Below are 21224 nucleotides of genomic sequence, written 5' to 3'. Positions count from 1 at the left end.
GCGCCACCTTCGTGGTGGGCGCGCGGGGAGGCGCGGCCGCCGCGGGCCGCTGCCTGAGGGAGCTGCTCGTGCGGGCTCTGTTCCAGCTGGCCGCCGGGCCCAGCGCGGCCGCGTTCAACGTCGTGGCGTTTTCCAGCGAGGTAGCGCCGCGGGGAGGCGGAGCGCGAAAGGGCGTTGGGAGTGCAGGCGGAGCAAGGCTGCCCACAGCACCGGGAGCTTTAGAACAGGTGGAGGAGCTTTAAGGAGCACGAGGTCTTCACCAGGTGTGCGGGAAAAGCAGCGCTTTTCAGTGCTTCTCCCCAGCTGASAGCAGCTGCTCTGGTTGTCATTTAGCTGGAGTGGGGAAGGGTGTGAAGTGCAGGGGATGCCAGCAGCGGGAGGGAGTGACCAGGCAGCTGCCTTTGAGGGAGGAAGATGGGTGGCTCACAGCGTGTATGTAGGTGGGAGCACAGCCTTCCGTCAGGCCACAGAGCTGCCCTCCCTCATTGTGTGGATTCTGTCACAGGACATGGGGAATTCCTTCCATACTGTGGAGGATGCTCTCAGAAGGATACAGAATCACCCACCTGTTCCATGCAAGGAAAGAGCTGCATGTTTGAATGAGCCTTTTGTTTCCTCTTTGTCTGTCTTTTTTTTTTCCTTTTTGCATAGGTGTTCAAGTGGCGCAGGTGCCTGGTCAGATGTTCCCTCTGCAGCGTGGCCGAGGCAGCAGCCTGGGTTAGATCCCTGCCCTTGGAGGATGGCAGGGCCGCYGCCAGCGGCGTGGCCGCGGCGCTCGAGGAGCCAGCCTGCGAGGAAGTGCGTCTGTTCAGCAACCTGCTCCCCGAGCACGAGGCCCAGGACATCTGTGGGCTCCTCATGGAGGAGAAGTCACATCCAGTGCATGTCGTGTGCCTCCTGGGAGATCCTGATGATGATGAAACAGGCAAACAAAAAGCGATGGAAAAAATAGCCCGGCAGTCTGGGGGGTCTTTTCAAGTGATCAGACTCCCTCACGCTGCTTCTGAAAAGGTATGAGACTAATAGGAAAAAAGAAAAAAAAAAAAAAGCAAAATTGTCCTTGAAAATGGTTTTAAAATAGATTTGGCATCTCTGTTACAGGCTTTACCAAAATTCCAAATTGGTAAATCCACCTTTCTAAGTATGCACTGCTCCTTAGATCCCTGCTTGGGAGGACAGGGAGCAGTTCCTGCAGCTCCTGTGCACCAGGCATTGTGACCAACATTTGGGGTCAAATCCTGTTATATCTTGTTTTAGCCCCGTTTACTTCTGCAGAGCTGGTTTTGGCCTGTAAAGGGATATCACTGAGCTTTACAGCCCAGCCCTTGGAAACACTGACAGGAGGAGGTGAAGATCCCAAAGGAAAGAAAGAATAAAAACACCTTGTTCAGTTTCCTGTTTTCTTTGCTAGTCTTGGCCTACATCCAGTTTACCCTGATTCATGGCTTTTATTGTTGCCCTGCCCCACTGGCAGGGGTGGCTGAAWACCTCCTTTTAAATAATTAAACAACAGCTTCATGCAAATCAGTTAACTCCCTGAACTGCTAAATCTAACGCTCCTCAGTGGTGATACAGTGTGGCTTCCCAGTGCCCACCCGTGGGCCTCCTTGTACTTTTGACATTTTAAGTTCCTCCTTCTTCCCAGTCTGGTAACAGCCCTAAGGTAGTTTAAGAAACAGCGTGCAGGAAACAATGAGAAACAATTCAAGTTTTATTGTTGTTCTATAGTTTTTGTTGGTTGTTTGTTGGTTTTTGCGTTTTTTTTTCTTGCCACCCAATTTTAGTTTATCCTTTTCCATAAAGTTGAATGCTGTATTATAACATTTTYTGATTTGTTGTCCACTTTCCCCAGTCCCTTATGTTTCACTTTTCTCTCGCAGTACCTGACACGTTCTCCCCCAGGATGTCATCCTTCTCAGATGTTCTTCAGGTCATTTTATCCACCCTCCTGCCCTGGCCTCCGTTTTATTGCTGAGTGCCATAATACTCAGTAAGAAAGTAAACTACCCTGATTTAAAGATCACATGCTTAGTGCCTCCTTCAAGATGGAACAAAATAATGACAGGATTTGAGATGGGCCAAAAATTAATATCTAAAAGAAAGAAGGTGAAACACAAGGGTTTTTATCATATAGTTGTTAGATTTTATTTTGTTAGTATTTCTTCTTTCAAATCCTGTTGCCTTAAAATAGGAGTGCATACTTGTGAAATAAATCACATAGAAAACCAAAAGAAATACACAAGGAGAAGTAACATACTGGAATGCAAAYTTCACTTTTATAAATAACATTCCCTTTTAAGTATTTAGGAACAGAAATCATGTTCATCTTCTGCTTTCCTCTCCTCCTTCTCCCAGACAAGCTCYGTGTCCATCTCTCAGGCCCAGTGTTGCCACACCGCTAGTAAAGATTCCTGTGGCTCTTTGCCGTCAGCGTGTCCAGCAACAGAGTAAGTTCAAAACCTGCAGATGGATCACTTGGATAACGCAGAGAAGGAACAAGGCTAAGAAACCAACACAGTTATCGGGAGAGRGGGATTCCCAACCAGGTCTAGTTTGGGTTCATTGCAGCAATGTGCAGAAATTCTCTTGCCAGGGCCTTCATTACTGCCTGCATTTCTGTTTTTTACAGCTTTTCCAGTGGTGTATGGAGCCCAGATTTCCTTGGAACACCTTTGGCACCCTCAGCACGAGAGAGTTTAATCCGTTCATCCCCAAAGGCTTCCAGTTTCATGAGGGGAGCCCGTGTGCTGGCCAGGAGACAAACTGACGGCTACTACTACTTGGGCCACATTGTGAAAGAGGCGACAGTAGGTGTTTCCTGGGAACTAAGCTTGTAAAAAGGCTCTCCCTACGTCCCTTGTGTCTTCTTTTCTGTTCTTTCCCATCCATCCCCAGCGCCATGACCCTGGTGTAGGCTGTACAATGTACTTCATAACCACATTTTTCTCCCCACATCCTGCTTAATCTATTTTCAGTTGATGCTATTGTGAGCAGTCCTGCAAGTAGAAGCAGCTTGGAAATCAATTCACGTTAGTGGCCATAATGAAAGAAATCAAACAAAATAGGTCCCTTGTATCCCTATTCTCTATTATCCCCTACCATAGCAGTAAAATAGCACTAATAATGGTAATCTAAAACACCTGTCTTCAGGGCCTACTTCCTCCTTGCTGGCTTGAGAGTTTTTCTTCTTCTCCTCATTTTGTGTCTCCTCTGTTTGTGAGATGATCTAGGATGGAGATAGAAAAGGGCCCCTGCAGCCCTCCCTAAAAATCCAGTTCCTTTCCCAGTTCAAAGGTTAGTTAAACAAGTAGTGATGCCAGYATTGCTAAGGAGGCTGAAACGCCAGCCGAGGGTGCAACAGATGTGGGCAGCTGAGGACAGCAGTGACCCTAGCTGGAGAAGGGGCCAACAGCATCCCTTGTGTAAGTGCACTTAGATATGCAGAGAGGGTGAATTTGGGTCATGGACTCTCTGCCCCACACCTCATGTGGGAGGCTTAAGTTAAAGCAGTCAAATTTATGGCGTTTAGAATATTTTACTGTTTTGTAGGCCTTTTGCTTGCCCTGTAACTAAATGCATTGTATGCAGCAGTTTACTTTGGTTACTCCTGTCCTGATGGACTCAGGACAGATTTTCCTTAGCAGGCCAATGTGTTCCTCTGAGCCAGATAACCCTACTAAAGTCCAGGTCCAAAAAAGAGAGGAAGAGAAGGTTGTCAGGCCCTAAGTCCCAGSTTTTTAATTATTTTTAAGTTCAATATGGACAGCATACAATGAAAAGCCTGGTGCTGGAGGAACAGTACGTTCTCAGATCATGTTCTGCTCCCTGGGCTTTCTGCCACTTGCAGCTTAGCACCTAGCTTGGCTGTTCACTGGGCCCAGATGTCCATGTCGCAGACTGCACGTCTTACCCGCGCAGGGCTCCAGGGAAGGCTTCCTAATCGCCTTTGACAAAAGGTGCACGCTGACAAAAGGCAAGGCCCAGCCTCGCCTGCAGGAAACTCCGCTGTACGACRTCCTGCACTACGAAGACGCCAGGCGTCGGCCGCTGGCTCCAGGAGACAGGGTCCTGGCACCGTGGGAGGCCAAAGCCRAACGCTTCGGCCCGGGCACCGTGCTCGTGGTTACGGAGGACAAGGAGGCACGCTCAGGTACGAGGTACTGCCCTCCTGTTAGTGCTAGACTTGCTGCAGTTGCTAGCTGCTATACCAAAAAGAGAACAGTCCCAGCTGTAGAGAACTTACCAACTGCTGCTTGGTTTTAATTCCTCTTCTTTTTGTTGTCACTAAGCAGCCTTTTTTCAGCGCCCAAATGAACGTAGGCTTTATGTGTGTGTGTGTGTGTGTGTGTGTGTGTGTGTGGAGGGTGAGGGAGCACGGAGGGGAAAAGCCATCTTGATGTAAAGACAAAAATGTTCCTGGCCCTCTCCAGTACTGACCTGACTAGCTGTTAGTCTAGTTTCCAGGTTTGTGCAGGGTAAAATCCTGGCTCACTCTAACCGGTGAGAGTTTTGCTACTGCTGCCCACCTGTTGTCTCTTAGTAGGAAATTCAAGAGAAGGTCAGATCTGAAACCTATAAAGAAAAACTCATTTAATGAGTTCAATTTAAAACTCATTTAATGCAGACAAAAAAAAATAATGTCTGCGGCACAAGCTATTGTTTTATCACCTGGCTTCTAAGAGAGGAAACGCAGCGGTTGACGTGTCTCTCAGAGGTTCCTTGCTGTTCTGTGCTGTTTGCTCCCCGCAGCCCGCAGCAGCAGAGCTGTGCTGGTGCACTTCTGGAACGGGCTAACGAAGGAGGTAACTGCCAAGCAAGCTCTGCGCGTCTCTCTGCCCTTAAGYGAACGCATCGTCCTAGAACTGCAGATGCCCTTAGCAGCCAGGCAGATGGTGATAGCCTCAAGCCCTCATTATCCATACATCGTGGCACCAGGTTATAGAGCCTCAGGCCGCTGCGGACAGGATTGCTCATACCTGGACTACTGGCCCATGGGTCTGTGTTCGTTTCAGCTGTGCACCAAGTGCAGCTCGAGGTGCATCTCACCCCCTCACTGCTGCCCTGCAGCCCGGGCACCCGCACAGCCTGCACAGAGCAAAGCCCAAGAAGATGTCCTCATCCCAGGAACAAACTTGACTAAAGAAGAGCTGAGCAGGAAAATAGCAAAGCAGCTGGCCGAAGGGAAGAGCTCCATTTCAGAAACTGTTTCCAGAGAAGAGAAAAAGGAAGAGAAGAGATTGAAGGCTGTACATGTTCCAGATTCTCAGTCTTGTAAGGATGAGGACAATGATGKTACAGAACTGAAGAAGGTAACAAGTTTCTAACACCAGCTTTTGTATTAATATGTCGTCTGATACTTGTACTGTTTCTGCACTGTTACCTTAGATTTTCTGCTCTTGGTACTGCAATATTACTAGACCTTTCGGGCTTGACCCTTATCCATGACCACTAGAGAATGGAGAGACCTGATCTTCACTGTCCTCCTGGTCCTTTGATCTGGGGCAGTGTCTGAGGCTGCCATTTTTTGTCCCTGGCTGCAGCTGCCTCCTAGAAGCTCTTACAGGGCTGCAGAACATCAGCTGTGCAGCACAGCCCCTTCCCTTCACATCTTGCTTCCACGTACAGGAGGCAAAGGCAGGAAAAAGTGTCACAGAAGATGATTTAACAGCAAATGAGCACTATGGTAGGGATTGCAAGGCAGTTCCTGACACAGCACTATTAAGATATTTCTCCASCCATAACAGAGGTGCCATCTTGATGAATTAGGCCAAGGGAGGCTTCTGTGATCCTCAGTGGTTGATTTGGTGCTTGTGAATGGGCAGTGGGTGAGGACCAGTTAGGAGGAGGTTAATGTGCACCCTCTGCTGCCAAGCTTTTTTGTTGCTGCCCTGCTAGGGTTGGGATCTTCACCCTGGCACATGCTGGGAATGTGACTGTTTTTCACTGAGAGCACCTTGGTCTCAATGACTTGGTCTCTTCTGTGACGATTTGGACCTTCTCAGGCAGTCAGACTGCCTACTTTAAGGTCATTTAAAGATGTGGACAAATTTAAGAAGTGATCAGAAAGGACTTTATCCAAGTTCTTTGTTCCTTTAGTAAGAAACTTTCCCTTCTTTATGTATTCTTTCTCAAGCCTCAGTTCCAACGCAGCAGCTTATGCTGTTAAGTTCATGCTGCTTTTCTTATCAGCTGGGGATTTTAATGGCATTTCTTATGGTTTCTAGCATCCTCAGAGGGAGATGGCTCATGCTATGATCGACACTGCTGTCAACTCAGAGAGCTGCTTAATGGAGTCAGTGCACAAGGAAGAAGCAGACAGGGGAGAGCAGGCAGAGAACACCGAGGCTGCTCTGRAACATGAACATGGTGCTGAATTTGTAGCTGTTTTTCACTACAATAAGTTTTGCCACACAAAACCAGTGCAGTTGGCCATCACGCCAAAGGTCTTTTCTGTTGCTGCAGTTCTTGATGCTTCAAAAGATTGTCATAATGTGATGCCAATGTCATGTTTTGCCTAACATAGCAACTGCCTAATATAGCAATAATTGGTTTAGATATTAATAGTAGTATGGTTTGAGGAGTTCACCTTCTCAATATGGAAGTATTCTCATACAGAAGTTTTTTTCTACACCCTTACACCTCCTACACTAGCAACTTTGAGATTTTATCTTAATGCTCACTATAAATATTACTAATTCTAAAACTTTCTTGCCTTTAAAAATTAATCTGTAATATCAGCTATGACTACTAATGGCAAAAGATTTCACTGGGACTCTGGTGAAATGCCCATTCAGAAACAGCTCATTCTCTGCTGAAAATTACTGCTGTTCAAAGCCATCAAGTATATTTTTATTCCCTTATCACTTCAAAGGGACTGGATCGTGATTTTAGAAGCTTTTAATCAAACATACACTAATCAGTACACATTTAAGCTATCTGTGTGATAAACACAGGCCTCAGTGAGGATTCTAGGAGCCCAGATCTGTCTCCAGATGTTACTGCTCCTGTTCCGCGTCGCTGCGTTAGGGGGAGAAGGCAGAGGGGAGCAGAAGGGCTCCCCGCRCCGCCGCACGCACTGACCGCCGCTCTGCTCTGCGCTGCCCTAAGCACCAAGGCGCAAGGGAGCAGTGCCCGTGCTGAGCTCCCTCCAGCTGCACAGCTCTGTCAGCACCGCGCTGCACCCCGGCTTCTGCATCCCACCTCCCAGGAGCACTTACAGCCGGTGTTTGCTCCCAGAGCATTGTTAGAAGCTTGTGTCTGTCTGCAAAATACTACATAAATAACCCCTTAGAATTAATAACTGCAAGTGCAGTCAGTGATCTGTGTTATCAGGTAAAACTCTTGCTTACTTGTGAGCTTTTTTTGAAAGCTGGCATCTGTTTTTGGTGATTAAAAATATCTCACTTCCTCAGAGAAAACTGCTGGTACTCAGTTATAAAAGTCTTGCTTGAATACTTTTTATGCAATCTTTTCTTTTTTTGCTTTCTTTTCATAACCTGTCTGTAACCTTGTATGTCCTCAATTTGTCCCAAAGGTCCCTCCGAGTCCAAAGAGGCACAAACTCCAGTGCAGCATCCACAGGGGAGCCTTTCAGTGGGAACAAGCGCTTTGGGTCCTTGCAGGCACCAAAGTTTCTTTGACCACGTAGCTGAATCACTYGAGGCAGACAGCCTGACTATGAGAGCAGCTCTACGTGTGCGGAGACCGCGCAGTACCTCCAACTTGGAGGTTACGAGATCTGCACGTCTTCTACATCTTGTAAAAGAAAAGGGCATCACTGTAAGTATTGGCTCCTGGCTGGTTTTTAGTTATTACGATTTATTGATGTCACGTGYTGTAAGAACACAGTGATAATATACTCTCAGATGATCTCTTTATTAAAAAAAAGTATTTTTAAAATTGAGCATGGAAAKAGCAGTGCCTGAAGATGAAAGATACTTGTTGCCTCTGCAAAGTCATACTGATTGTTAAGAAAAATCAGTCTAAACGCTACACGAGACTGGCAGGGACAGTCAGAATAGGAGGCAAGGCAGTGGGCATTATTTGAAGGTCCAAAGGGGTCTCCCAGCTTGTGGCACAAGAGCTATCCTGCAGAAAGCACTGGAGGAAGCTGTTTGTTCTGCAAAAGAGGGGCTAGCAGCAGGAACCTGCTAATTGTGGCTGGGTGTAGAAGGGAGAATCTGCTCGAGAGCAAAATAATTTGGAGGAGCTTGTTCTTGCCCAAACAACTCTAGCAATGCARGATGAAATGCATGTTGAAGTTTTGGTGATTAAGTATAGGATTAAGTATAGGATGTTTCCTTGCCATTTCCCTCATGGAGAGCCTTGTAGAAATATAGAAGAAATAAAATAATTTGTGCTGCTACTGAAGAGGAGCCTTGTGAAAAGCACCTTTGCTTTTCACAAAAAAAAAAAAAAAAAAAAAGCACCTTTTTTTAAAGCACCTTTGTTTCTTTATACAGCAGAATGCATTTAAAAGTGCAAATTAGGATCACTGCCCAGCACTAAAATGCTGCTATTTCTGAAGAAAGCACAAGCCTTGTTTGACTGTGGATAGAAATCTTGGGCAACAGGCAGTGAAGAGCTAACTTACCTATATAGAACTATAGGGTGATTTTGCATTTGGCCATGGTATCTGATAAGGAATCTTTCATACGATTTGCAGTCAGTCACCTGTACTTTCCATCTAMTCCAGAAGCTGACACAGAGAATAGACAGTTTCAAGCACAGCTGGATCAGTAAGGCTATGGACCTGGGAAGAACGTGTAAAATACTTGTATTTTTCAGGCATCTCTTTGCAGATTAAGCCCAATCTTTTGTAATGGTTATAGCATCAGACCTAGCCTCTTTGTGGATGGCAAGGGACACTATAGTAGTCATGGGGCAGTCTGACTTCCAGAGCTCAGGAATACCATTAGAAGACTTAAACTTTCCTCATTTTCTAGGTTTAGAGTCTACATTAAAAAATATAGAGATGAGATTAAGGGTTTAGCTGTTTTTTTCTTAGAACTCACTCGCTAACAGTGCCTCTGAAGAGAAACGGAAAGCAGTGGACTTCAACGAAGTGAAGCTTGAGCACAAAAGGCAGCAGGAGGAGCAGAGGCAGCTCCAGAGGGAGCAGCAGCAAAAGGCAGATAGCGTCCAGCGGCAGCTGCGCAGGGACATGCAGAGGTAACGAGTGATGTGGGAGGGAGGGCAAAGGAGAATCCAGAACAGCAGAAGGAAGATTTTGGCAGAATCTAGGAGCTAACTGGTTCCTTGTGGCAAGTGTCAGATGAGTGGTAACGTCCACTCCCTAGTGCTGCCAGTCTCTGAATGCCACACTTGGTGCTTTATGCTGGTCTCTGCATGCTGAGTTTGGTGATTCACTAATGGAAGAAAAAATAAATACGTAAAACATCAAACAAACAGAAAAGGCAACATACCAGCCTAGAGTATGTTTGAATGGGTGTGCATGGTCTTGTAGGCGGCTCTTGCATTAGTTCCCAGGGCAAATTTTCTTCAGTCTCATCCTCAGAGTCCTTTAATCCCAAATCCTGTTTCCCTGGCCAAGGACGGCCTTGGCCCACSCTTGCCCCCATCACCCATCTCTCTCCATCTTCGCCATGGCTACCAAGGCCCCATTATCAATCCTGCTGATCATGTCCTGCTACACAGTCCATTCCCCTCGTGCCTGGTCTTCAGGGCCGAGAACATCCGGCCACCTCAGGCTGTGCAGTCAGATGAAGCTCTGGCCCCGACTCTGCCCAGCCCCGACTCTGCCCAGGGTACAGGTTTAAAACTYCTAACCTAACAAAGCATCCTGGAATATTTGCTGACCACACAGTGCCAGAATGCCTGATTTGTCTCTTACGCGCTTCCCTGCCTCCCACCTTCTTCCTGAGAAATTTGCATGGTTTTATCTTGGAACCAGGCAGCGAATGCTTCAGAGAACATTGCGAGGGCTGGAGAAGGAGCAGGAGCGTGAAGAGAGGGCTCTCCAGCACGCAGCACTGCTCCAAGCTGCCATGGCAGAGAGGAGCAAGAAGGAATCCTCCCTGGCAGAGCAGGAGAGGAACAGGGCGAGTCAGAGGCTRCAGTTCTTAAAGACACGACGCCTGGAGAGAGAAGCAGCTTTGGCAGAGCGTAATGAAAGGAGCTTTGAACAAGAGAAAGAGAGGCTGGTAAGGGCTCTTTTCCAGATGCTTTTCTTGGAAAACTGTGTTTCCAGTAGTGGTACCGTCAAGAAAACTTGTTTTTCATGTCTTCTATCCACTGTAATTATTCCTTGGAGATGTAGAAGTGCAAAAGCGGAGGACTTTTTTTTTTTTAACCAAACACACGCACAAGATTGAGAAGGAGGATTTCCCATCTCTCTGGAAGAAGTCTTTTTCGGTAAAGGGATAAATTTCCACAGAGAAAGTCTACAGGGGGAACTATATAACAATTGTATACAACAAGCTGGTTAGGCAAATTCACTATTACTCCTATTTCTAAGCTCTGTCAGCAATATTTGTAGATTAAATTAAGCATGAAAGCTGGCTATACAATAGTAAGTGTCTCATTAATTTTATGCAGGCTTTGCTCAGGAGCAGAATGCAGTCACGGCAGGAAATGCAGGAACATGGATCACAGGATGAGGACCAGCAGCAGAAGCAGCACCAGACTGCCAAAAGGAGAGTGTTCCAGAGCAGGGAGCGTTCCCACCAGAAGATGGAGGAGAAAAGCCAAAAACGCTGCGACCTCCAGCAGTACCTCAGAGACCAGAATCTTCTGATGCTCCGGACGTTGCTACTCGAGTGAAGAGGCTGTACGGGGTAAGCAGGACCTTGGCATTTAAACGTGCTCAGTATCCTACAGGAGTGAGTCAGTGTGCTGGAGCTCAGGCAACAGCGTGCTTGTGATGARCAAAGCTGTAATTCCTGGAGAGATCTCACAGCTTCCTCTTCTTGCAGCCAGAGGGCATTTTCACTGCTCTGTCCTCTGCAAGCCTCCTTCTCTGGATGTCCTGATCTAACCCACTCGTTCAAGGTGCAGACCCCTCAACACCTTGAAACCATGCTTTGTCTTGCATGTGTTGAGTGACCAAATTGACAGGCTCAAGTCTGCGAGCAAAAGCTAGGCTGGTATTTAATAAAACCAGAGCATTTAGTTCCTGCCTCCACGGCAGCCCCCAGCTGAAGGGCACTATATTTCCCCTACAGGACTCCAAGGAGGTGGCTCCTGGAGCACTGGGCTCTGTGTTGGCAGCACTCAAGGGGAGCAACAGAGGAGCTGGGGGTTATAGAAGCCATTCAGAGAAAACTGCACAAGGCCTAGAGYCTGGCAGAGGGATGTGAGGCTAAAACCAATTTCAAGCTGCAAAGGACAGAGAGGTGAATTAGTTAAMTAAGGGCCCTGCACAGTTAGGGCCCACCTACTGAAGTGTGCAGGCCCCTTTCATAGAAGAACAACTTGTGTAACTTCAGAACACAAAAAGATTTCTTCTTTTGGGTACAAAGCTACCTATTCTAGGCAGTGTGAGGAAGAAATTATCTGTTTTTCTCTGAAATGTGTCTGGAGAAGCCCTGTATTCAAGGGTGGGGTTAGGGTCTTCCATGTCTTACTGTCCCACTCTCGGACTTGCATTCCAGAAGAGCTGGAAGTTTTAAGCTGGGAAGAATGTCACAAAGGTACCGAGAGAGCTTTGCAAGCAGAGCAAGTAGGCTTGATATGCACCATGCATAAGTGAGGAGAATGCTACTACAACAAATATGAAGATAAATTGAAAGGCAAGTGAACCATTTGTACCAYGTACTGTTAGCCAGAGGGAGCCAAGAACCAAACAATACTCAAACAAAAATGCTATTGCCTGACATTGTGTACACTTAAAAGCATATAATTCTATATCCATGTAAATAGTTTCCTCTTTGCTTGACCATTTGAAAACAGATTGCTACAGAGCACTTGTGCTACTGAAACTTAATGAAAAATGTATTTAGTATTAAAATATTTTCCATCATTCAACAGGCTGCTTCTTATCACTAAGATAAGGTCTTAAAAATGAGTTTAAGAATACCAGTAAATGACTGTGAGAGGCACAATCCAGATCAGTTTTGAGGTTTAACTGGTTTGTTTTGATAACATTCATAAGTTTCCCATCCCTCAGTGAAAAGGCACAGACTTTTTGTTTTATAAACTACCAGAGAGAGGAAAAAAGATAACATTTCTATGTTAGTATGAGGATTTAACTTCAGATTTTTTTGGGGGGGTGGAATGAGGGACAAGACAAATGCGAATAAAGAGATGAGGAAAAGACTTTTTTTTTTTTCCCCCCCTTTAAAGCTTCAACAAAAACTAAAGCCAGTACAGGAGAAATACTTCCCAAAAGTGCTTTTATTATGGGCTTTTTGGGCTTTTTTTTTAAACTGTTTGTAATCCACACTCTTATAATATTGTGCTAGAGGATGGAAATCTGAAATTAAATTGCCTTGTCTGCTTTTATCATCCAAAATGACTTGGAACAGACCACTCTGTGGGAAGTTAGGCCACTTCTACACTAAATGTAAAAAAAKGGTACACTGGCTTCTTCAGCCTGCTTACATTTCATAGTCTGAATATCTTCATCATTTGCTTAGGTGGTATGAAAATACCACGTCTTAGAGAGTAGTCAGAGATCAGTCAGTAAATTTATTTAAAACTTGTAACCTGATAGTTTTGCAAAAGCAGACTTGCTATCTGAACATCTTTTTAAAGACTTGTAGATGAGCAAATCTGCCTTCTTCGTCAGGCTGTAGGATCTTGTGCACCTAAAGTATCTGATACCATCAGTTAAAAAAAGTGGAGTGTATTATCTCCTAAAATTGTGTGARGGAGGCTAAACTCTCCCTCTGTGCAAAATGCCCCAGCCTTCTGAAATAGACTTTCCTCATAGGAAAGAGCTTGGATTGCTCTGACTGGAGGAACGATGACTGAAAAGTGGATCTTATCAATGGATTTAGGCATCTAAAGGGATGGTACGAAGAGGAGTGTGCCAAACTCTTTTACAGGAAGTTCCAACTGAAAATAAGGAAAAACATTTTTGCGAGAGGGTGGTCAAACCTGGAACAGGTTGCCCAGGGAGGCTGTGGAGCCTCYACCTTTGCAGATATTCCAAAGTCATCTGGATAGGGTCCTGGAAAACCTGGAGTCGGCTGAGCAGGGGCGTTGGACTATATCTTCTTTAAAAGGTCCCTTCCACCCTCCACCGTCCTGTGTGCAATTCTGTGATCACTCCACGTTTGCTGCTTGGATATGACTGAAAGCAACCTTAGTGTGGAATATCCACTGCGTGGCATTGAGAGGCATGGGACTGCTCTCACCTCCAGCCTCTTTCTCCATCAGCTCCCAGAGAGCAAAGTTAACCCTGCACCGTGAACGAGTAGCAACCACAACAGTCTGCTAAAGGCCAGAAGCTGCAGCTTTGAGGAGCAGTGGTTTAGCAGCCTGCAGGATGTCCAATTCGGGGTCCAGTGAACGACCAAGCCCTTCCAGGACCATGATGGCAAAGATGATGGAAGCAAAGTTGCTCTCGAGCTTCACCTAGAACCACAAGAGACTGAATGGACACCATGGACCAGAGATTTTTTTCTCTTCTGAACCCATTCCACAGAAGAATCAGCTCTGGGTAAGTGGGAAGGAAAGGCAAGAGGTTTGGGGGTAGAAASATCAGGCACACTGAAACCATCCTGCAACTCTATCACTGCTCAAAATCCAGTAGCAGCTCCACAAAGCAGCACACAGGGGAAGCGACCTAAGGGAACCTGAGGGTGCATGTTTTTCCATTCCAAGCAGCATGGGCTTTTCCCCTTCATACTGGAATAGCAGGAGGTAGGAATGCTCCTAGCTCAGAGAACTCACCGTCTGAACAGCCACAGAGGAGCCCCACAGAGGACACGGGCGCCCAGCTTGTGTGGGAACAAACTAGTCCCCAGCTCCCACCCCTGCACCAGGGCTGTTTTCAAGGCACACAAGGGCATTAGGGAGTCATAGAGCTGGCAACAGGACTTGCTTCACAACAGCTTAAATTGCACCTCATGTTACTGGATGCCAGTCCAAGGAATTTTGACAACCAAAAGCTCTAAAGAATATTTAAGGGGACCAGTTGCAGGCTGGTCTGTCCTACAGCTGCCCAGAACAACCCTCACCTCTTCTGGTCCAGGCCACCACAGCCCTGTTCATTTCCAAGACTGTTTGGAAGCTTGTCCCCCAAGTACTGCTGGATATAAAATGGAAGCTCTTCTCGGTGAAGACCTCACTGTTGAGGTCTACAGCAAACCAGTAAGGGGGCCTAGTGCTGACACATAACCACGTATTAAGAGACAAGKTCAGCAGCCAAGAAGCCTGCATACATTTACAAGATTTTGCTTTTGCTCCTAGGAGACTATCAAATAGATAGGAAAAAACAAGTGCAAAAGTATGGAATATCAACAATTAAATGTGGTATAGAGGTCAAAACCTAGCAAAATGGAAATGGGTCCAGTGAGGACATGTATTAGGCCTTGAGAAACTGCACTGCTCAAACACRTGGATGCATCCTTGCCTTCCCTCTCCTAGCAGCTCATTTCAGAAGTCACAGTCACCCTTGTCACCCTGTCACCATCGTCATAATTCTCCCTCCCCAAATGAGAGTCCAGCTGGTGAAGGCAGGCACTGCCTCTTCCTCACCTTGTGGGTCATCAGTAACTTGAAGACACTGGAGAGGAGATTTGCCACTTGAAGCTGGAATGCAAAAGAAGTTAACTACTGATTAGAGACGGGGGAAAAAAATAGAAAACAACAAACAAACAAACCCCACTGTGGTCAGCAAGACTAAGGCACATGCATGAAAGACAGGATAAGAAATAAAATGGAGTGTTAGAGTTTTGCCTTGGTCGTGGCGCAAGATTACAGAGCTGTTGACAGCCAAGATAAGGCAGCCTCTCATGGATAAGGGGATAAGATCCCCTCAGGATAAGGAGCTCAGCTATGAAGCAGCATGTGCCCAGTGCCCCACTTAACAGCCCCCAATAGGACCTCGCGGTGCCCCAGACCTCTGTGTCCTCTGGAGCACCCGCGCTGGCCTTACCTCACAGGCTGCAAGCTCTAACATCAGGTTTATTAACACCTGCCTCTCAAGAGATTGGCAGATCAAAGATATAATAATTGAAGGAAAAACCCCACTTTTGTCATTAGAAGGAAACACGGGAAGATTTTAAGAACTTTTCCTCCATTTGGGATACTGAAAATTAAGACTGGTCAGYGCTGAGGGGATGAAAGCTGGCCTTGTACCAGGGCCACTAGCACAAGGCTCCCTTGAGTCACGGGCCAGCGAGGGGCAGCGGCTGCTCGTGCACCTACCTTGCCCAGGGCGATGGAGCTGCTCCGCACCCTGGCCACCAGCTYGGCCATCTCCGCCTTGAAGCGCTCCCTGTCCCGGCACTCGTTGGCTCGCGCGTGGTGCAGGATCAGCTCTGCCACTCGCTCCCCCTGCGCGACAAGGGGAAAGGAAGGATCCGCAGCCTTAGATCGCTGGTAGCAGCCCGCCTGCACGGAGCCGTTCCAGGAAGGGGCTCCCAGGGCCACACTCTCCTTTGGCAGTAGATCTTGGACTAACAAAAACCCAAGAGATTAATAGAAGCAGGTACAGAAAGAGCAGAACGGGTCTGCAAGGCTTAGCTGGGAGTTTTTTTGTTCCCCCCCACCACCCGCCCCTTATAGGGGAAGATGCAAGAAAAGGTCATTGGTCAGCCAGTAAGGAGACATTTCATGGGGAAAAATAAAAACACAGGATTAACATCAGAGCAGATAATGGTGCTCGGATCAAGGGGCATCTATTAACTTCACTATGGAATAGGTCCAATCTTCTGTTTTCAAACAGGGAAGAGTRAGCTGATTTGGTGAGCCAGAGGGGGAGTCATCTGCAAGCCTGACTTACGACAAGGCTTTATGGCTCTTTTTAGCAAAGCTATGTGACAGTGACACAGAGCCCGGGGCTGAGTTTGCCAGTGAGACTTGGCACTGAAGTTTTTCCACCTGTAGAACATGAATTACAGGCAGCCTGAGCCATGAAGGGCTTGCAATGAAATAGCTGCTCAGGAGCTAAAGTCAGTCTGTCCAGCATCCCTGAACACATGGACATCAGCATGACTTGTGGGTATCTTTCAGCAGATCAAAGAGACAGAGATTAAGCAGTCCTCCTAGGTACTGGTGAGCCCTCTAACTCACAGCTGAGAAATAGCAATATGCCACTAATTGCAGTGATACCTGTTCTCTGAATGAGCAGAAGACTTCAGCGCTGGATTCTGTAGCTCATAAGACAGCACATTAAAAGCAGGAACAAGAAGGAAGAAATTCCCCTTGTATAGAGAAACCTGCCATAGGTCAGACCTCCTGYCCCCCTTGTTGGCTTTTCTTTACAGGTGTTGAGAGGAGCAGAAGGGAGGCTGGCCTCGGAGCTGCAGCAGAGAATGTGTGTTGCAGGTCAAATTTTTCATTTATTCCCTTCTCTGCTCTAGCAAAATCTGTCAGACTCTGCAACAGTCTCTGAAATGCAAGTGGCTCCCAAGCAGTCCCATCTCACACTGAAAGCGCTCCAAGCCAGCAGTGGCAGCCACTGTTTCCCCTCACAAGCCACCGAAACCACTCCGTTCTGGAAGCCACTTGGCTATGGTGAGCATCTTATGCGTGTCTGGTGTAGCTTTCGAGCGAGCTGAGAGCGAGGGAGGATTGCAAGGGGAAACACGGGAAGCCACCCTCTGACTCTGCAGGCGCCGCCCTGGCCCTGGCGCAGCCTCCGCTCGCCCCGACTGGGGTTGCCCCTCACCTGGCCCTGGACCACGGCGGTGAAGACGGCCCGGAAGTTGCTCCTGTCGGCGGGCTGCAGCTCCGCCACGATCCCCGCGTCCAGCAGCACCAGGCGCAGTGGCCGYGCGGGCGGCACCAGCGCGTCCACRAGCGCCGGCTGCTCGCCACCGCTGGGGGCCGGGCCTTGCACCAGGATGTTGCCAGGGTGCAGGTCAGCGTGGACAAAGTTGTCGACAAAAACCTGCAGAAAGGGCAAGTCTCAGAGCAGCAGCTGCTTCCAGCCATGCCTGCCCACACCAGCCTCCCTGGCAAACGGTGCAGGTCATTCTTGGTCTGTTCCCATGTTCCCATCCACACTGACACGCATGCCCCCACGCAACACAGCAGCAGTCGCGCTGCTGGGACAGGCTGTGCTGGGCACAGCTGCCCTCACGCTGGGGAGTCAGCAGAGCCGCGAGAAGCCACCGTGTGCATTTGTGGAGCTCCGGTGAGGCAGCTTTAGCGCATCTAACTGCTCCTCAGCAGTTCACCTGGAACTAGGCAGGCGCTGCGGGCCTCGGCAAAGAGAGTCGCAGTAAGAACAAGTCCTTTGCCATTCACTGGGATGGGATTTAGTGAATGGCTGAGGTCTTGTTCGCACCACTAAGGTTATATATGTATGTAAAAGTTCTTTACCTCCTTGAAAATGATAGCTTTGGAGGAGGAGTAGAAAGTGAACAAACTAGGCTAGCTGCTTTCCCTGTGGCTTGTGCGCATAGTCTCTGCAGAGAGCTTGATATTTGCTAATTACATTGCTTCATATTGCTCTTGCACAATAAATACTCAAATGCTCATTTAAGTGGATCGGGAAGGTCCCTAAGCAATGCCCTGATCCAGCAGCACCCGAGCTCGCTGGTGCGCAGGAGCAGCTCCCCCAGCTGACAGCACCTACCATCTTCAGGAGCATGTCCATGCCCATCTTSGCAAGCGCCTGCCTCAGCTCCGGGGCCACGTCCGCGCGCAGGTACTGGCAGATGGGCTCGCTCTCCTGAAACAGAGACAGAGCCGGCCTCCAACACACCGTGTCTCACCCTTCAGCCACRCCTCCACGCACGCCTGCAAAGAGTGGCGGGAAGGCAATAACAGACTCTAAAGGATGTGCTCGGTGGTGCCCGTAGTTCCTGCAACATGGGGGAAGAGAAGGATTTGTTCTTTGGAAAGAGTTTGAAACAGCCTGGCACAGAAATACCCTCACCAAGACTGCATACACAAAAACTACAGCCGAGAGAACAACTTTGGACTGACTTGAACATCCACAAGGGAATCAGAGCAAGCATCAGACAGGGCCGCGCTGCGCGTTCTTGCCTGGGGCCATCAGAGAGGAGAGGCAGASTATGGTGCTGAAGAGGAAGGCACAGACAAGCACAGGGTGGCTGGACACCCTGCCAGCTGCCTCTGGCTTCATGCCAAGGCTCCCTCCCTCCGAAGCTGTGCCTCCCACCACCCTTTTGGGATGTACTGCTTATGAGCAAAGACTAGAAGAGACACTACAAAAGGACACCAATCTCCTTAAGCAAATGAGAGAAACACAGCATCTTCCCACTTTTGGTGTCTCCTTCCCAAAGGAGGAGCACTAGCACATTCTGCTGAGGGCCTTCTCACTTCCAACCGTTCCCAGACCCAATGCTCTCACCTCAAATGTTTCCACTAGAACATCTGCTGTAACCAAGGGGTGTAGAGGAGTTGGGAACTTCACAAAATCAACATCCAGGAAATTTTCTCGGAAGCGTTCCAGGTTCCTGGCTTCATAGCGTAAGTCAATCTCAAGAAGCAAAAGAGGGTTGAGAATTAGGTGTAACTGGAGATTGAAAATCCTGCGTGAGGTCATGGCTGCAGGGTACAACCTCATACCAGTGAAACTCAAGAGCCAGAATGAAAAGAAAATACAAAGTGGTTTTTCTTACACACTTAGAGTATCGCTCATGGAAGAGTGAGAGGCTGGTAATGAAAAGCCACAAGCCAGAGCCCTAGAAAAACACATTTCTCTTACTATTGATRTTTCAGAAATAAAAAGATAATGACTGCAAAATTTTCAACAGATGGATCCTGAGCCAAAGCTTGCTGTCAAGTAGCAGAACACAGGTGGGAAGAATTGCAGCCCTAGCCTCAGTTTGTAAGTAGGCAGCCGTAGTGGGAAAAAATAATGTGACCCATACAAAATAACCCACTGTGCAGAGCCTTGGCCCTGCTCTCCTCAGCGATCCAGTGCACTGACACACACACACCCCTCTCCTGTCCGGGCAACATTCCTTTACCTTCAGCTTTATTCTCTCCTGCCCATGCTGCTGCCAAAGGATATGGGAGGCAGGCTGACCTTAACCCGCTTCCCTCATCTGGAAATGCGGAGCATCCCAAGAATATTGTCCTTCTTTCACAGGGCAATGAAAAGAAAGGACAGCAGGCCTGTCAGGTGCTCTCCTGATCCTGAGTCTTCAGAATCTCCGGCAAAAGCTCTGCCAACTAAGCTGGCACTAGGAACCTTTAGGCACATTCAAATAGTGTCAGCAACTCACAACTAGGGTTTTTCTGTTGCACAGATTAGAAAAGAGTTGAGATTCTGCAAGATTTATAACAGACTGAAGACACTAGAAACTAAGCATAAAAGTAAAACTAGCAGATTGTGGTTTAATATGGAAAAGTCTCATTTCTCTTGTTAATAGAAACACAGGAACAATTAACAGCATGGTGAAGTCTTTGTAAATTTGGAGGTAAGAATGTTTTGCTGCTGTGCCYAACTCTGGAGCCTGTCCGGGTCCCTCCAAATGGCAGCACAGCCCTCTGGAGTGTGAGCCACTCCATCCAGCTCGGTATCATCCACAAACTTSCTCATTTCTTGTCATCAGTCACCTCTCTTCTACATCCTGCAAAAAGATCTGYGACTATGCTAACCACCTAGAAAACTTACAGTTTTACCAAACACTGTTTGACTTTGCCTTTTTACTTTGTAAGCATATGATGTTTCCCACAGCAATATTCTCGGGATCGATTATAAGAATACATGTGACCAAGAAACAGGCCAGTCTTCATTTGACCCCCCCCAGGTAGACTTTGGCCATCAGTAGCCAGAAGGAGCAGTAGTGTTTCAGTGGGTGGAGATCAGGGCACTGCACSTACCTGCTGAATCATAAGCTTCTCAAACTCCTCCACAATCTCAGTCAAACTGAGCCACTTGAAGCCAGGGAGAAGTCCAAGGATGTGACTGCCTATCTTCATGAGGAACAGATCCATCTGGACCTGGTGGACTAGCCCAGGGTGCAGAACCTGGGCAAGAAAGAACAACCAGATCAATGGTCAAAATACTGTAAAGACAAGAGGCCATTTCAGTCAGCTAAAATGAGACATTCCCAAGAGTCAGAAGTTGGCGTACAAAGCCAGAAGCCGACAAGGCTTGACTGGCTAGTCCTGGGAAGAAGCTAMGTTTTCCTAGGGGTTAAGTTGTGAAGAAACACTTCATGATGATCTTCAAGCAGAATACCTCTGTGCTAGAGCCTGTGAAGCCACCCATTGCCGTTGCTTTGCTCTGCACCCCTCTCCCTGCCATGCAGCATTGATTAGCATGTGGAAAACTTTGTATAAGGCCTTCTGGACTTCAGGCTGCTTTGATCCAGGTTCTGCACACRAGGAGGCAGGAAGTGCTTCATTTTATGGTGAGAGGTGAAATGTAGCTTTCACCTGTCAACGTTGCTTTCTCAACGTACTCATTCCTTTCCTATCACTCGACCCTTGCAACCAGCTCTCTGGTGTGCACGTGGTATGGGCAGCATGAAGACTAAGAGCTCTCCAGATGAGCAAGAGCTGGGGCCACTGCAAGTCAAGGTTAGCGCTGGCTGGAACCAAGGGCGGACAGCAGATGCTGAGGGGGTCCAGGCAGCGCTTTCCTCTGGTTCACTCGGCCCTGTGCTCTACTCACCCTCACGGGAACTAAAGGCTGCACAGCCTTTCCCCGCGCGCTCCCCTCTGACGCCTGCCAGCGAGGCCCAGGACTTACTTTGACAGCCACGGGCGTCAGGCGTCTGCCTGAAGGAGGGTTTGTGCTGGGCAGCAGTCGGTCCATCTGCTCCGCTGGGTGCCGGCCCTTCAGACTCGTCTCCTTCCCGCTCTTCTCCTCCAGCATCTCACGGTGCCTCCTCTTCGCCAGCCACCTGAAGAGGCCTCCGAAACCGGCCGCCCGCCACACCTCGAAGGCGGCCGCGAGCGGCGAGCGCCGGGCGAGCGGGTCGGCGCGGGCGCCGGGGAGGGCGGCGAGGTCGGCGTAGGCCCTGTACACCTGGGCCACGCAGCCCGAGCCCACGGGCTCGCGGCTGGGGAAGTGCAGCAGGGCGGCCCAGCGCTCGCCGAAGGCCTGGGCGAGCAGGCGCTCGGTGTGGCGCCAGGCGTGGGGGCGCGCGGCGGCGCGCAGCGCG

At 48.3% G+C, this 21224-nt stretch overlaps 3 protein-coding genes across 3 annotated transcripts; 2 read left to right on the top strand and 1 right to left on the bottom strand.

Moving 5' to 3' along the window:
- Positions 1–414: 414 nt before the first annotated feature.
- LOC112945645 lies at positions 415–4291 on the top strand. The gene is made up of 5 exons (XM_026037280.1): positions 415–432; positions 652–1011; positions 2356–2447; positions 2630–2807; positions 3919–4291. The coding sequence occupies exons 1-5, from the start codon at positions 415–417 to the stop codon at positions 4261–4263; spliced, it is 993 nt and encodes a 330-aa protein (XP_025893065.1). The 3' UTR covers positions 4264–4291.
- Positions 4292–4410: 119 nt separating this feature from the next.
- On the top strand, positions 4411–10782 carry LOC112945644. Its single transcript, XM_026037279.1, has 4 exons — positions 4411–4447; positions 4750–5309; positions 6225–6443; positions 10558–10782. The coding sequence occupies exons 1-4, from the start codon at positions 4411–4413 to the stop codon at positions 10780–10782; spliced, it is 1041 nt and encodes a 346-aa protein (XP_025893064.1).
- Positions 10783–11857: 1075 nt separating this feature from the next.
- Positions 11858–21223, bottom strand: ADCK2 (aarF domain containing kinase 2; the record flags this gene model as incomplete). Its single annotated transcript, XM_026037278.1, has 8 exons — positions 11858–13539; positions 14665–14718; positions 15337–15465; positions 16802–17023; positions 17714–17809; positions 18455–18583; positions 19936–20082; positions 20810–21223. Coding segments are annotated over 8 exons (1332 nt in total), but the record flags the coding sequence as incomplete, so codon positions are not given.
- Between the last annotated feature and the right edge of the window lies 1 nt (position 21224).

Source organism: Nothoprocta perdicaria, unplaced genomic scaffold (assembly GCF_003342845.1).
Source record: "Nothoprocta perdicaria isolate Ctin4 unplaced genomic scaffold, notPer1 scaffold_195, whole genome shotgun sequence".
NCBI classification, from domain to species: Eukaryota; Metazoa; Chordata; class Aves; order Tinamiformes; family Tinamidae; genus Nothoprocta; species Nothoprocta perdicaria.
This window is presented reverse-complemented; position numbering and strand designations above follow the sequence as displayed.